The sequence below is a fragment of the Mytilus edulis genome, chromosome 1, assembly GCF_963676685.1.
Source record: "Mytilus edulis chromosome 1, xbMytEdul2.2, whole genome shotgun sequence".
In the NCBI taxonomy this organism is placed as follows: Eukaryota; Metazoa; Mollusca; class Bivalvia; order Mytilida; family Mytilidae; genus Mytilus; species Mytilus edulis.
The window spans coordinates 92,374,703-92,391,161 of record NC_092344.1 but is presented as its reverse complement, the minus strand read 5'-3'; the positions used below and the strand labels follow the sequence as shown (position 1 = coordinate 92,391,161).

The following is a 16,459-nucleotide window of genomic DNA, read 5'->3' as shown; positions in this document are numbered from 1 at the left end:
CCTTCTATATATATATATATATCTTTCGTTGATTTCAAGTTTATGTCTTTTGCTATTTGGTGGGATTTTTTTCAGGGTTTTTTTTTTTGGGGGGGGGGAGGGTGTATTATTGTTAGTTGTTTTGGTAAGTATACAACAATGATTCCAAATTATGCCTGTGTTTTTGGCGGAATAGGGCATACGTGTTAAGAAGGATATATAGCAACATCAGAGTATGTCATTTAAAAACGATCGTGTGACCTTATAAATATAATCAATCGATCGACTGTCGAATCTGCACCTTTGGAATTTTTATTTAGTAAGTCGCAACTAATTTACATAAAAGATCTGATACATTCAAAACTGAAATGTATTCGCCCTTTATCATGAATCTTTTAACACAGTACCGCCACAGGTTTCCGTAATATATTCATGTCTCCCTGTTTGACTTCGGATACTATTATTTAGTTGTTTTTCTTTGACACACGTGTTTTTGTTTTTTCATTGAAAAATGTCAGACCTAGATTCTTCCGATTCAGAGAGTGTAGATTCTGATACTCAGGTAAATTTCTGCTGTATATAACAAATGACGTAGTAAAAGTTGAGGGGAAATATGCTTTCGACTGTCGTTTAGGTTTCATCAGACATCAGTTCATCATCCCAGGTTGGTTCGAACGTTCGCATATCTACATGTACAACTTATTTGAGCTTATGTAGCTTGATTTTCACTTTTTAAGTTACATGTAGACTGAGCTATTAAAATCTATCCAAGTTAGTGCATTAGTAATTGGAGTATCCTAATCCTTGTAAGACCAATAATAAAAATATGCCAGTCCTGTATCATGTATGCAGGGATCTCCATGGATAAAAATTGAACGATGGAGAAACTTTCACCATCATAAACTGTATCTACGCCGTACAGTGTAGCGCGATCAAAAGTATTTCATCCCTCCACATAAGGATAGGTGAACATGCTAATTCATTGCTTATTTAAATTATATTTATTTGAATTTTCATTATAAATTCTATATAGAAATATATATATTTTCAATAATTGCTGTTTGTAACACTTCAAAGGCCAAGCCCTTATGCCCCCTCCCTTTCCCTTAGTCGATAATGACCAATAGCTATCACGAAGGTAGTTTTCTTGCTATTTTTGGTAATTGTTATGGGTGTTAAAAATCATGTTGAGCTTATTTTTCACGGACACTGTCAACTTCAGAAGTCATGAACCCATTACCGGTACTGGTTTGCAGCAACAACAAAACGAGTCGTACAGGTTATGTAAAAGGTTAAAAAGATTTGTAAAGCAAACATTGTGAAATGAAAAGGTTTTTAATGATGCTATGCAACTTGCATCTTTCCGAGTCTGAATAGAAACCGGAAACGCGGATGTATCAATTTGATTGTAAACTACGAAATGATTGGGAATTACGATACGATATTTCTTTACAGGAAATATCATGAATATTAAAAGTTTTTACTTTTTAACTTTTAAAGTAATTCTTTATTATTGTTACAATACAGCAGTACTCCAGTTATTTGCGATGAAATAATAATTTACTGTTTTACATCTTATTTTGTACTTCTTAAAAAGGGGGATGCTGATTGCGTAAGTCAAAATAAAAGCACGTGGTCGACTTGTTAAACTTTGAACTGGATTATTAATTTATTTATTTAATCTGAATTATCATAAGCATTTGCGGAAACTTGGTTAAATAATTCGACAAATGAATCTTCTATCTTCAGGTAATATTCTCCTGTCTGGTTTGTTGATCTACCTGAACAAGTTCAGGTACAAGTGATTAGCGATCTTAATCCAGATATCCCCCAAGCGTTTGAACAGTATTATACTATAAAAAAAGCCTGAGGGTTATGCAATTACATGCATTTAATTATAGTTGCTAAACAAATTCTTTATCAAGTCCAGATCTATCTGCTCTAAAATTTTCAGATGAATTGGACAACTGGTTGTTAGGTTGCTGCCCCTGAATTGGTAATTTTAAGGAAATTTTGCTGTTTTTGGTTATTATCTTGAATACTATTATAGATAGAGATAACCTGTAAACAGCAATAATGATCAGAAAAGTAAGATTTACAAATAAGTCAACATGACTGAAATGGTCAATTGACCCCCTAAGGAGTTATTGTCCTTTATAGTCAATTTTTAAAAATTTTCATAAAATTTGTAAATTTTTACTAACATTTTCCACTGAAACTACTTTGCCAAGTTCATTATAGATAGAGATAATCGTAAGCAGCAAGAATGTTCAGGAAAGTAAGATGTACAAACACATCACCATCACCAAAACATAATTTTGTCATGAATCTATCTGCGTCCTTTGTTTAATATTCACATATACCAAGGTGAGCGACACAGGCTCTTTAGAGCCTCTAGTTCATTTATGTAAGTTTCACCTACCTGCCACCCTTTATTTTCTCATATTTAGACAGTTTTCACAGTGACCCACCGGTTTTGGCATTTTAACTTTGATTTTGAAAGATTGTCATGTGATCCCGAGAAAAAACTAAGGCACAATGGACTATGGGAAATGATGTTTGCATATGACCATAGGTCAATATGAATATAAAATCTAACACCTGGCTCATTTAAAATGCCATCAATGTTAATATCCGAGAGCTTCCTAATGTTATCGTGGTTTGCACTAAATGCTTAATACCGATCTCCTGTAAAGGAGGTGAAAAATCGTGGTTGGCTACTAAATGTTAAATATCGATCTCCTATAAAGGAGGTGAAAAAAGTATAAATTTTTGCATATTTGAGTCTCGAGGTTGCAAAATCTCTCGTAACTTGATGTCCATTTGAAAATAAAAGTAAAAATGTCTGAATCGATGGGTCACTGTGAAAACTGTCTAAATATGAGAAAATAAAGGGTGGCAGGTAGGAGAAACTTACATAAATGAAGACATAAATGAAAAAAAAAACAAATTGATACCTGATTTATACAATTCCAAGGTCGTCTGTTGGCACCAGAAGGGAATAGCAGCGCATCTATTTTGGACGGGCAAATATCCACTTTTTGATATGGGACGAGCTCTGACGTCCCACGTCCACAGCTTGTCTGGCAAAACAGCAGTTGGAAGTCAGAGTAATCTCGGACTACATGTATAGGATCCATACAATTAAACAGAAATTGACCCACTAGAGATGCTCCAGAGACAAGCAGGATATGAGATGAACAAACACCATAATCACTCTAGTGTAAGCAAAATGCCACCTAGAATGGAGATCACTTGAACAAAGACGAAAAGATGCAAGACTTACCATGCTCTTCAAAATAGTAAATGAGAAAGTTGCTGTGACAAAGGAAGATCATCTAATTCCACCTAAATGATTGTCAAGAAATATGCATGACAAAAGCTTCCAAATTTCAGCAGCATTATAAGATTACCGGAAATATTCTTTCCACAAACCATCAAAGATTGGAACACTCTCCCTCCTGGGGTAGTATCAGTGCCATCATTCAAGGCTTTTAATCCTTCCCTACAGGCATATTAATGATCCTATGGGTAATTGCAGTGTAATACCTTACAGCCCTTGTAGGCCTCAGAACACAATTATTTTTCCCCTTGGCTACAATGCATTTTTTGGTTAACATGGTTAAAGTCAAATTGATCAAATAAAAAGTTTGCACTGCTTCAAACATGAAATAAATTTAACTGCTTAAAGACCATTATTATTCTAATAAAATGTGCTTGTCCCAGAACAATCCATCAGTGCTTTCTCTTTTGAGAGCCCTATTAACATGCCAATGGTTGGATTTGAATCTTGAATAAATGACGATGGCTAATTTCTACCCTACTTTCATTTTGGCTAAATCACTACTTTCACATTCAACAGTAATTTTTTTCCGCATGTTTTACTTATTTCAATATATATACAACTGATAGAACCACTTTAATAGTAAACATTTGAAAGAAAACAGTAGACAGATTACTTGGGAAGAAATATCCCGTATAATAATTGGGAACTATATTCCTAGACCACGAACAAAGGAAATTAATTGTGATCTGAGGCCTGTAAAGAAATATGTAATGTAACCCCTTGCTCAGAGATATCCTTGGTAAACAATAGGCACCACTTTATAAAATGTTATTTGCCATGGAGAGGTAAGATGAAGATGTTGTTAGTGTTCGAGTTGTATAACCTATTGACAACAGTTACAGACCGGCATGTTGAAGCACAGAGATATGCAAGGCATATTGAAAATTGAGTCTCTTATAGAAAAGGCAACAACTCCCTTTTAGAATGCATATATATGACACACTAGACTGCATGCCATCATCCACACTGTCACTGTCTTTTCTTCCTCCCACGGCCTAATGAAAGTTTGGCTAAATTGAAATGAAGACATAAAGTTTCAAAAAAGGCTTTCTCTACACGTGGAAAAAAAATCTGTGGCTGATTAGAAATGAAGAAATTAAGATTTCAGAAAGAAACACAACAACACTATTTTTTATGACAGGTGTATCAATTAATAAACTAATTAAAGATCAAATGTTTTACATGCAGTAAACTTCATATATTTCCTCCAAAAAATATCAAATGAGGTAAAAACTTACAAGCCTAAGGATAGTAAAACCTTTCTATTACTGTGGTAAAATTTATTTTTGTGAGTATCAATATCACCTTGATTCAGAAACATTTGTATTTTCCTGGATATTAGATTTCATGGTTTTTAGAATCTCTGCATACAAAGCCTATGTAGATTTTAAATTTGTAATATGTTGAATATTTGAATTGGTGGTTACTTGTTCCCACCAAACCGACAAAAAATGGTATTAATTTATCAAATGAATGATAATGAAGCATCAGCAATGCTTAGTAACTGTCATTATAATATTTGAACATAAACAGCAATTAATTTATGAGTGTTATATATTCTTGCAGTTGCAATTAGACTTCAGTTCTGGTAAACTGAAACCTGGACTAAATGTAGCTCTGCCAGCCAGTATAGAAAAACATTATATCAACGATGTGGTAAGTATCTTTTTCTATTGTGTTAAGAGCAGTTACACAGTTCATAAAGGTGAAAAATATTTTGTTGTGTACCGGTCATAAGAAATTAATATAAACTAACTGGCATGGTAATGTCAGAAAAAAGTTATCAAAGGTACCAGGATTTTGTTCATTTCCGTTTCTGGTAACCGTAATATATTTCGTTTCCTTCAAACTTCCTGTTTTTAATTTCGGTTTTCGTATTTCTTTGAGTAATTTAAAATGATTCTGCAGCTCTAAGATGACAAAATCATCTACCAAGTATAGAGATTGATTACGAGAAGTGCATGAAATAATCAGTTTACAAGTAATACACCGTGTCCAAGAACGCAAATCGTGGCATGACACAAATTTCTGTGATTAGAAAACCGTTGATTTTTTTGTTGATAAAATGACTTTGTGGCAGGAATTTTGGACTGTGAATTATATCCAAAGAGCAAGAATCGTGGAACACAATTGGTACAAAAACACAACTGGATTAAACAAATTGAAACAAGCACGAATTTGTTAGATTTATGACAGTATAATGAGTCAAAAAAGTCGGCAAACATACACTTAGATTAACCCATGGCTATTGTTGACAAACAGCAAACACCTTCTGTCCCAAAACCCACAATATAGTCATTAAACAACTTCTTCTTTTTTGTTAAGTTGATGGTTTACATATTAATTATATTTGCATATACTAGAAGAATCATAAAAGCACCAACCCTATTATTTTCAAAACTGTTTGAGTTTTCATTTTATTCTGTACTCAGAATTGCATACCAATGCATATTTGTTTCATGTTAAGGAGACAAAAAAAAACATCACTTAGAAAGACAAATAGATTTGGTGAAGGTAGTGCAACTGAAGAGAGCATTTGTCTATATGGTTTTGCTGTTTACTAAAATAGGTTTCTAAAGCAGCAATTACATGTAGTACAGTATGACAGTGGTTGCCAATCAGAGATTTTTATTTAAGATTTGAAAAATTATGTTCGACTCCTTATAGTGAGTTAAACATGTATAAACATGATATAAGCTTATTATTACCCTTGCATATATGAAGAACACGTCACAAGAGGGTTTCATAAGAAATAAAAATTAAAATATTAAATCCTACCACCTGCCCCATTTTTTTCAAAAATTTGAATGAAAATCTACTAATTAATTTTAGTTGGCCTAAAGCCAAACAGAAAATTATAAGCAAAAACATATTATTAAACATAGAGCACCACATAGGAATTAAAAGGATTTTTTGTCTTTTTACTGTGTATTGGATCATATGTTTGCTTGAAGTTTGCAATTGATTGTTATTTCTTTTAACTAATAATTCAAAATAGAATGATAATGTGAAAGAAAATCTTGTGATAATATGTAAATGGGACTGATTTTTTTTATATATATATAATGTTCTGTTTAACTAATTATACATTTGTAATTTGGATGTTAGAGTGCAGGTGTTGCAGATAGCGGAAAATCAAAACAAGTTGACCAATTCATATTTTTAATACATTAATGTTTAAGAAAACAAAATTATTTCCTCAAAATTCACAATTTGTTTTTACTTCAGTAGACATGGTAGCAGTGTAACCGTAGATAACATTATATCTTTACAATCTTCTCTGCAGATTTTTAGTTGTTTTTCTTTTGAGTTTTGGAGGTCATGTAAATCAATTTACAACCCCTTTGCCTCTAATATTCACTTCTTAATAGTGGTCATATGTTACTTCAATGTTCATGTATAAATACACTGATCATCAACAACATTTTGTTTTGTTTCATTTAAGAAAAGGAGATGATGGGTAAATGTTATTGAAACAAGAACCCAACAACATAAAAGAGATTTATTAGTTAACATAGCGTCTCCAGAAACAACATGTCAAGCTCTTTATTTCCATAATTTATATTTGTATTTTCATTTTATCTATAATTAAGAAATTGCTTTAATCAAACTTGTAGCTGAATGTCTTTATGTTTATTATTTATGTTTATTATTTATGCAGGCTGGAATGAAGAGTAAACTAGAAGAATTAAAGTCTAAATTAGACTGGATAGAAAGACTTGATACTACCAGTGAACCAGCACCAGCTCAGCCTGGCACAGAAATACAAGGGGGAGATGATATACATAATGATTTCAGGAGGGAAATGTTGTTGTAAGATTTAATATTTCTCAAGTCATTTTATAAGTCTTAACACATTTCTCGTCTTCTAACTTGTTGATGAATAGTGTACATGGTATACTTAAATAAGGAACCAAGTTTAAATGTTGTTATACTCTAGAAAATCAGGAAAATAAATCAGTCATGAAAATGTGTTGTTTAACAGTATATTCAAATAGCAATGTCCATACGTCCTAGCCAATCTGCCTTTCTGCTAGAAAATCTCTTTTTAATAATGATTATTGGTGGTTGAATGAAATTAACAATATCAAGATAATATTGATAAATAATTCTGTCTTATAGCAGCTAAATTTAAGAGGCTCAGTATTTGTGTTTTTATCTTTCAGTTACAGACAAGCTCAATCTACAGTGTTGTCAGCTATTCCAAAACTCCACAAAATGGGTATAAAGACCAAAAGACCAGAAGATTATTTTGCACAGATGGCTAAAACAGATGACCATATGAAAAGGGTATAATTACTGTAAATTCAAAAATTATTGTGAAAAATGGACAGGGTTATAATCGCAATAATTTAAACTTGCATTTTGAAAATTTTTATATGAATTAAAGAGAATTTTTCTCAATATGGCAATGATTAAAGTCACATTCTGGTTTAAAATGACAAAATTGCAATAATAACTGCATGCAATAATTTCCGAATTTATTGTAATTGATTGCAATCATTGTATGAAGATAAAAGATGAAAGAAAGAAAAGGAGACCCAATATTTTGACCGAAATTATCTTTGTCAAGGGTTGTCCAAAAGGGAAAAAAAATAGAAAATATCTTGTCAGGACCAAACAATAATTTCAAATAGTGTTCATCAAGTCTAAGTTCATTAAATGTCCTCTGGAAAATATTCTCTATTCCACATCCCTTGATGAAAACCTTTTAGGTTGAAATATTGGGCTATCTTTTACCTTTTAATAGTTTTCATGCTTTAGTTTTTATACGACCGCAAAATTTAAAACAATTTTGGTCGTATATTGGTATCACATCGCCGTCGTCGTCCAAAGACAGATGGTTTCTGGATAATGACTTAAGTATAAGAAAAATTTTTTTTTTTTAATACAATGTTTGTAACCATGAAAGGAAGGTTTGGATTGATTTTGGGGGTTATGGTCCTAACGGTTTAGAAATTAGGGGCCCAAAACAAGTATTTATCTAGTTTCAAGACAATAAGTTGTGTATAAGTATTTCAATTGCTCTGATATTGTACCACAATGTTCATACCATTAAGTAGAAGGTTGAGATTTATTTAAAGGGTTATGGGGCAAACAGTCTAGGAACTTGAGGGCAAAAAAGAGGCCAAAAACAAGCATTTTTGTAGTTTCTGGACAATAACTTATGTATATCTGTATGGATCTCTCTGACATTGTACCACAAGGTTCCATATAATGAAGGGAAGGCTTTGATTTAGTTCAGAATTAATGTCGCTGAACATATAGGAATAAAGGGCCAAAAAGGGTACAAAAGAAGCAATTTTTCTTGATTACAGGCAATAACTTGGATTTAAGGGAATGGATCTCTCTGAAATTATGCTACAAGGTTTCTTACTACAAAGGAAAGGCTGGAATTGAGTTTTGGTGTTCTTGCTCCTAGGTGGGAGGGGGTTTCAAAAAGTTAGGGGTAAAAAAAAGGTCCCAAATAAGCATTTTTGTAGTTTTCAGTCAATAACTTGTGTTTAAGTGTATAAATCTCCCTGAAATTATATCACAAGTTTCCATACTACAAAGGGATGGTTAAGGGGGGTTATGGCTCAAATCATCAAGCAATTAGGAGCAAAAAAGGGGGAAAACAAGGGTTTTTCTTGTTAAAGGACAATTTAGACGATTTAAAAGTAGTGTAAGGGAGGTAATGCAATTAAAATTTAAAGAATACTGTTATATACATGTTTGATTACATGATTACCTCCCTTACATTGCTTGTTTCAAAAGTTTAAAGAAGAAATCTTCAATTGCGCAGTATTGTGCAATAGATTTGTTAGATCTTTGACCACATTTATATTGTGACAAAAACCTATATTATGTCAAAAATTTGATCACAATCCAAATTCAGACAGTATCAAGCTTGAATATTCTGTTCAAGGATCGACCACTGCGGTCGTATAAAGCTGCAGCCTGCAGAGCACCTGATTGTAATTGTGGGTGTTTTTCCCATTTTGTAAAATTGAAATTCTTTTTTTTGTATTGTACAACTTTCAACAGCCTTTCTTTGACATCCCTACAACATTTTCTCCATAATTTGTTTTGCAATGTTTCATAATATTTGATATTGGTTTTTCTTAGAAACTATTGTTTGAATATTATCTCATTTGCTCCTTTAATCAAGCAAAACTAATACAATTAGAATAGATAGGATTTAATGTATATTGTGTTTTACTTTTCATAAACCTTTACATTTTTAGGTTAGGGAGAGATTATTACATAAACAGTTGTCTATAGAAAAATCAGAAAAAGCAAAGAAATTACGAGAACTCCGCAAATATGGCAAAAAGGTAAGATTTTGATGTTGCTGTTACAAAAGTGTATATTAGCTGGTTTTTATTATAAGTTAACAGAATTATTTTAATGATAATTTAAGTGTTTTAAAAATTTTTAAATCAAGTTTTTGTCTCAATTAAACACCAGATACAAAAAAAAGATGGAAAAATAAGTTTTCTGAATTGATCTCAGATGAAAAAATGTAATGAATACTGTTAAAAATTGCAGGTTTGTTTGTATAAACCTTTTTCATTGGTGTAATCTTAACTTCTAAGTATCACAGATTATATTAATTCTGTCTCACCTTAGTGTTTTAAAAGCATCTATAAAAATGGCTATTTCAATATATGCAATATAGGCAGTTATCTCCCATGTCAAGGTCTACCCATTTAGAAATAAATTAAGGATATTTGGAAAGTGGTCAATGAATTCTGAAAGATTAAGAAAGTTACAATGATAATACAATTGAGAATGAGGTTTGTTGTTTCTATATTTCAGTCGCAAATTTCGATGCAAGGCATTTGAATACGTTTCAACAACTTGATTTAACCACATCTAGCAAAACAATTGAAGAAATTTATGCTGTAATGCTTTACAAGATGTAGATGATATCTCGGTGTAATACCACCATTGATTTTCCCCTATTAGTCTTTGTTAAATTTGCACTTTTCAAAAAAATGTGCAGAATTTATCTTTTTTTCAAATAAAAAAATACTTGGCATGAGTAAAGTTTTATCCTGTCCAGTTCTTTAGAAAAAAATTCACATAACATTTCATTGCATATAAGAAAACATGGATTTTTCTAGCATTCCACAGGGTCCGGTATTCGGACCCATTCCCAACGGCAAAAACCCTACATTTTTCCCAATTTTGGCAGCAAAATTCCCAAATGATCACAAAATTCATTTTAATCTTTATTATTCATGACAGAGATGTTTTTTTTATTCAACCGCTAGCTTTATGTAAAAAAATCGCCAACAAGTAATGTGTAAATCCAAGTTAAGAAACATATTGAATGAAAACAACATTGACAAACAATGGCTGCCATAAATAAATAAACAGGAAGTGTGGGAATAAACTAAAACCAGGTCAAATCCGGAAACGGACAAGTATATAAATCCGGGTTTGTCAATCAAATACAGTAAATAAAAAATGAAAAGAACCAAACATGTGACAGCTATCATAGCAACACTAAAATTGAAAACTAAAAGATATATAAAAAAGAAAATAGAAACAGGATATATTTTATACAGAACTTAAAATATCTTATTTCACAAATTTTCATGTCAAAATCAAAAAAATGTAACAATCCTTTAAGAAGTTGGAACTCATTATTTTGATACTCAAATAAACTGAAACGCCATGTTGTTATATTTAAAAAACAAAGAAGGTGTAGTCCTTACTTTATTTTCACCAACAAAAAATAATTTTATGAACTAATCACACTAAAACTAACATCTGGTAAAATACACTTCTGGCGTATTAAAATTTTGAACTTGTTGCCTTTTGTTGGCTGTTGTTCGTGTGATTCTTTGTCAATTGTGTTCTCCAATTTATTTATGTTGTAGTCCTGTGTTGTCATTTTGATGTTATATTTCACATGGCCATAAAAGTGCGAGGTTTGGCATGCCACAAAACCAGGTTCAACCCACCACTTTTATTCCCCTTTTAAAAGTGTCCTGTACCAAGTCAGGAAGATGGTCATTGTTATAATATTGTTCGTTTGTCTTTGTGTTGCATTTTAACGTTCAGTCGTTTGTGTTTTCTCTTATTTTTGAGATATTGAGATAAGACGTGGCACGGTACTTGTCTATCCCAAATTCATGTATTTGGTTTTCATGTTACATTTGTTATTCTCGTGGTATTTTGTCTGATGATTGGTCTGTTTCTGTGTGTGTTGCGTTTCGGTGTTGTGTCGTTGTTCTCCTCTTATATTTAATGCGTTTCGCTCGGTTTTGGTTTGTTACCCCGATTTTGTTTTTTGTCCATGGATTTATGAGTTTTGAACAGCGGTATACTACTGTTGCCTTTATTTATATTGGTTGTTTTTCCCAATTTCATTGAAAACTGCGTTAAAAAATTCCCTAAACTGGCCAGGGTCCTTTTTCCCAAAATACCCAGATAAACCCCTGGAAAATAACCATCATTGGAAGTTAACCAATCAAATTTCTCCCCTTATTTTATCTGTGTACAAGGTTTAGTCACCATGTAACCTCAAGATTACAAAATTTTCTATAGAAATCCCAAATAAAAAATAATGGTGTTTTGAAATACCCAAGACATATGTTTATGACACAGAAATGGTTTTACTGCAATAAAATGTAGGGTTAATTACCTACAACTGTCAAATTCAAAGGAATATTTTTTTCGACCTACTTTCATATACAACCGGATGTGACATACCATGATTTGGTGGTATTACACCTCTAATAATATGTACTAATGGAATAAAAAATTTGAAATTCAAGTGATCATATTCATCATTAATAATGATTTAAGATTATGGCAACAATTTGATTTTTGAGATAATAAGGACAGACAAATTCAATTTCACTGTTATAATCACTTGAGTGTTTCATATCTTCTTTTTTTTAAGCTGGAAAATTCAGTCTTTTATTGCATGCATGCTCAGAATGTATAAGATTCACACTTTATAAAAGTATGTTTGCATAATTCTTGTAAATGCATTTGGAAAATCTGTATTGCAGGTTCAACAAGAAGTACTATTAAAAAGACAGAAAGATAAAAAAGAAATGATGGAGGCAGTAAAAAAATATAGAAAAGGTAATTTATTGGTTGATACATTATGTATAGTGATTAAAAGATGTGGTATGATTGCCAGTGAGACAACTAACTCTCCTCTAAATATAAAATGACATTGAGGTTAACTATTGGTCATCATACAGCCTTCAACAATGAGCAAAATCTATACTATATAGTCTTTTATATAGGGCCAGAAAATGACAATTGTTAAACAATTCAAATGAGAAAACCAACTACAAATGTATCTGATTTCTCTACAAAACAAATTATGAAATACAAATATGATATACAGCACCAAATAACAATGACTGATTATCTTTGTAAATTAACTGTTGAGAATATGATGGATACCCTATTTTGGTAAAAGCATGATGACTTTCAATGTATTTTATTTCTTATTAGAATTTTTATGATTGCTAAATTATTTGATTTTAAGAATAAACAACATGGAGATTTCATATTTCTAACATAGCATGTCTCTGACACTAGTACATGTACAGCAAGAAGTAACTATTTAAAACCCAATGTAAAAGTAAACATATTTCTGATAGTTATAATTAAGTGTTTTGCCATATAGCAGGAGGATTGACTAGCCACAAAACCAGGTTCAACCTGCCATTTTTTTCTAAAAATGTCCTGTACCAAGTCAGGAATATGGCAGTTGTTATCTAATAGTTGGTTTCTATGTATGTTGCATTGTCTTTTGTTTTTTGTTGCACATTAGTGTTTCTGTTGTTTCATTGTTTTTACTCTCATTGTTGATGTGTTTCCCTCAGTTTTAGTAATAACCCAGATTTGTTTTCTCTCAATCGATTTATGACTTTTGAACAGTATAATATTACTGTTGCCTTTATTTGCCAAATAATAATTAAAGCATAATGCCCTACCTACGATAGGAGAGGGGCATTATGTTTTCTGGTCTGTGTCCGTCCTTCTGTCTGTTCGTCCCGCTTCAGGTTAAAGTTTTTGGTCATGGTAGTTTTTGATGAAGTTGAAGTCCAATCAACTTGAAACTTAGTACACATGTTCCCTATGCCATTATCTTTCTAATTTTAATGCCAAATTAGAGGTTTTACCGCATTGTCACTGTCCACTGAACATACAAAATGATTATGCCGAGTGGGCATCCATGTACTGGGGACACATTCTTGTTTTATACTATGTTAAATTTTTACACAGCTTGTCTAACATAATGACAAGTTTGAGCTTAACATGTATTGTTTAAACAATTGTCTATTTTTAAGACTGTTATAAAGTTGAGAAAAGCTTTTAAACACTTTCCAGAATATCTTACTGTATATTTTATTTTTCAGGTCAAAAAAACAAATTAGACTTTTTGGATGATCTAGAAAAACCAGGATCTACAAAAAAACAAGGGGGAAAACAGACAGATAAAAAGGAAGTTAGGTATAAACGGGAGAAAAAAATTGTTTGACACATGCTTATTTTAGCATACACTATGCTAAGAACTAAAACTTGTAGACAGAGTTCGAATTTGGGCAATGATTCACTTACTGTTCTAGATTTATGTCCCTTTATGTCCTGCCTGGATCCGCCTCTGCAATGCTGAGAACCAAACCTTGCAGACATAGTTTGAATTTGGGCAGTGAGTCACTTATACAAATTTTTTACTTTGAAAACTGGATTTTTTTTTCATTTCCTCACTCTTAACATAAATTTTTCTTACCCACATTCTATGAAGCTCATTAATAATGGTAAGAACCTAAACTAGCAGACAGAGAGTTATGTTGGCTAGTGAGTAACTTAACGTTCTAGAGTTATGTCCCTGAATGTTTTTATTTCCACACTCTTGCATAAGGATTGCAATTGTTTTTCCATTTTGCAATCAAAAACAGCATATTTATGTTTGATATTCACAAATTTCCCATGTATGAGGGAAAACATATGGCCCCAAATTGTTTAAAAAATTGCATTAGTAACTGTTATAAAAGCCCAGTTTGGTATCATTGGACAGCCTGTTTTACTTATTTACTTTTGTTTTGGTCTTCATACATCAGCAGCATCAATGATGATAAGTCATTAGAACCAAAAACCAAGATTTATCAAACAAATCAATCACTGCAAAAACAGTTATTTGCTGTTTAGTTAATTTTGAAGACACAAACTTGAAGTGTGGAATTAAAGCAGTTAATCAGTTACTATCATCAATTAATTAAAATGCACAAAAAGCACCCTGGCGAGAATACTGAAATAGAAAGCATACAATGTGCATCTATATACTACACTAAGTCATTGAACAATGCATTCAATCAACATTTGTTCATAAAAAGGAATTATATATCTAGTGGAAGTTCAATAGTTTAACTATAGGAGGTTTTTCAATCTATGCCAATTAAACTCTTGAAGAATCAAAAAAGACAAAAATATACATTGTTCATTACTATAAAGTATTTGCAGCTGTTTTAATATTTGTCATAGATGGGAATAAATATTATAGACAAATCTTTCTTTTCATAATTATTATGAATGTTGTGACAAATATGCGCTTTTATTTATTTTGGTAGGTCAAATAAGAAAAGGGAATATAAAAATAAAAAATTTGGATTTGGAGGCCAGAAAAAGAGAGGAAAACAAAACACTTCAGATAGTGCAAGAGATATGTCAGATTTTAATCCAAGAGTAAATCAGAAAAGACCAGGACAGAAAGTAAAAAAGGTAGATAAATTGACCATACAAGTTATATCAACTGTCTATCAGCATAGAACTAATGCATTCACTATTAATTTTTTTTTACAGACTCATTGTATATAGATGATTTTTTTTCTCTTATTTGGCTCAAAATAAATCATCTTTAAAATTTTAAATTAAAAGACGTAACGTTTGAAAGTGTATGTCATTGATTTCAGCCAACTATCTTTTTGTCCTTAAAAGGCATAAAATAGTTGCCACAAGACTTTAAAAGCATACATCAATAATTCATTTCAACTCTAAAGAACAAAATATATAATTACACTTTGATGAAAACGATGCATAGATAAGGTTATGTGTAATTACAGTTAAGGGGAGATAACACTCCAAGTGTTGTAAGTTTTCTTGAAGAAATTTTAAGAAGTGGTGAAATCTAGATATTTTTGCATTTCCATTTTTTTAGTTCAAAGTTCTTCATTACCATTTAAAAATACCTACTCAAAGTGATGATTGGAGTGTTAGAATGCATGCAAAATATATGTTATTGATTTATTTGATCTCGGAATAATCAATCTTTAGCCATATAAGTCTGTGATATATATACATATATATTTTTAAAAAGATCATTTAGAAATCTATTCAAAATCTCTATTTGTCCTAAGCCATCAACTTCCTTTAGAGCCCAGATTCTTGGATTGACTCTACCTAGGAAGGCATTTTAGTAAGAAATAATTAATAATGTTCCAATATTTATGTGATAGCAAGTTTTTGACACTTGTTTTTCTTTTACAGGCATCACAAAGCAGACCTGGGAAGTCAAGAAGACAGAACATAAAAAACAGGAAAAAATGAGAATTATATTCCTGCCATTAACAGTTTGAATTTGTTGTGACATGTTAAAGCTAACAGAAGAATACACATGTACCATTTAGATTGTTGAGCAAATCATATTAAAAAATAAAAGTGACATTTTTTAAATGCCAACCAGTACAAAATCTAAAGAGAATAAAGATTTAACAAGTAAACTGGTACTTGTATTTAATATTCAAATAGACAATTTCATTGTAATACCTATTGCATCATTATTTCATTATTATTTTATATATATTTTTCATGTTGTGAATGAGATAAACACATGAATTCAACAGTGGACTCGTATGTTCAGTTTGATCAATAAACCAGTCAAAATATCTGTTGATTCAGCTTTAATATTGTTTTCATTATAACCCTGTCTGATGGAGAGGTAAGACTGATTTGCCCCTATTTGTCCATCTGTTGAATTTTTGTCATGAGCTAGATATCAGAGCTTCCTGACATTTGTTATAAAGCTTTGTGTGAACATACTCAAGCTTGTTATGAGTTTTCAGATTCATTGCTCACATTATGTTTACTGAATGCTTATCTATACTATTAAACGAG

General features: G+C 31.5%; 1 protein-coding gene across 1 annotated transcript; it reads left to right on the top strand.

Moving 5' to 3' along the window:
- Positions 1-403: 403 nt before the first annotated feature.
- On the top strand, positions 404-16,232 carry LOC139495016 (probable rRNA-processing protein EBP2). Its single transcript, XM_071283137.1, has 9 exons — positions 404-541; positions 4,892-4,981; positions 6,987-7,138; positions 7,492-7,615; positions 9,553-9,642; positions 12,337-12,412; positions 13,705-13,798; positions 14,917-15,067; positions 15,833-16,232. Exons 1-9 carry the CDS (start codon positions 491-493, stop codon positions 15,890-15,892), a joined length of 888 nt encoding a protein of 295 aa, XP_071139238.1. The 5' UTR covers positions 404-490; the 3' UTR covers positions 15,893-16,232.
- Positions 16,233-16,459: the final 227 nt, after the last annotated feature.

Bases quoted from the DNA above. Each gene is read 5' to 3' on its own strand.
- LOC139495016 (XM_071283137.1), top strand. From the start codon at position 491: ATGTCAGACCTAGATTCTTCCGATTCAGAGAGTGTAGATTCTGATACT. The intron at 12,413-13,704 runs GTAATTTATTGG...TTTATTTTTCAG, and splicing joins AGTAAAAAAATATAGAAAAG to GTCAAAAAAACAAATTAGAC. The intron at 13,799-14,916 runs GTATAAACGGGA...TTATTTTGGTAG, and splicing joins ACAGATAAAAAGGAAGTTAG to GTCAAATAAGAAAAGGGAAT.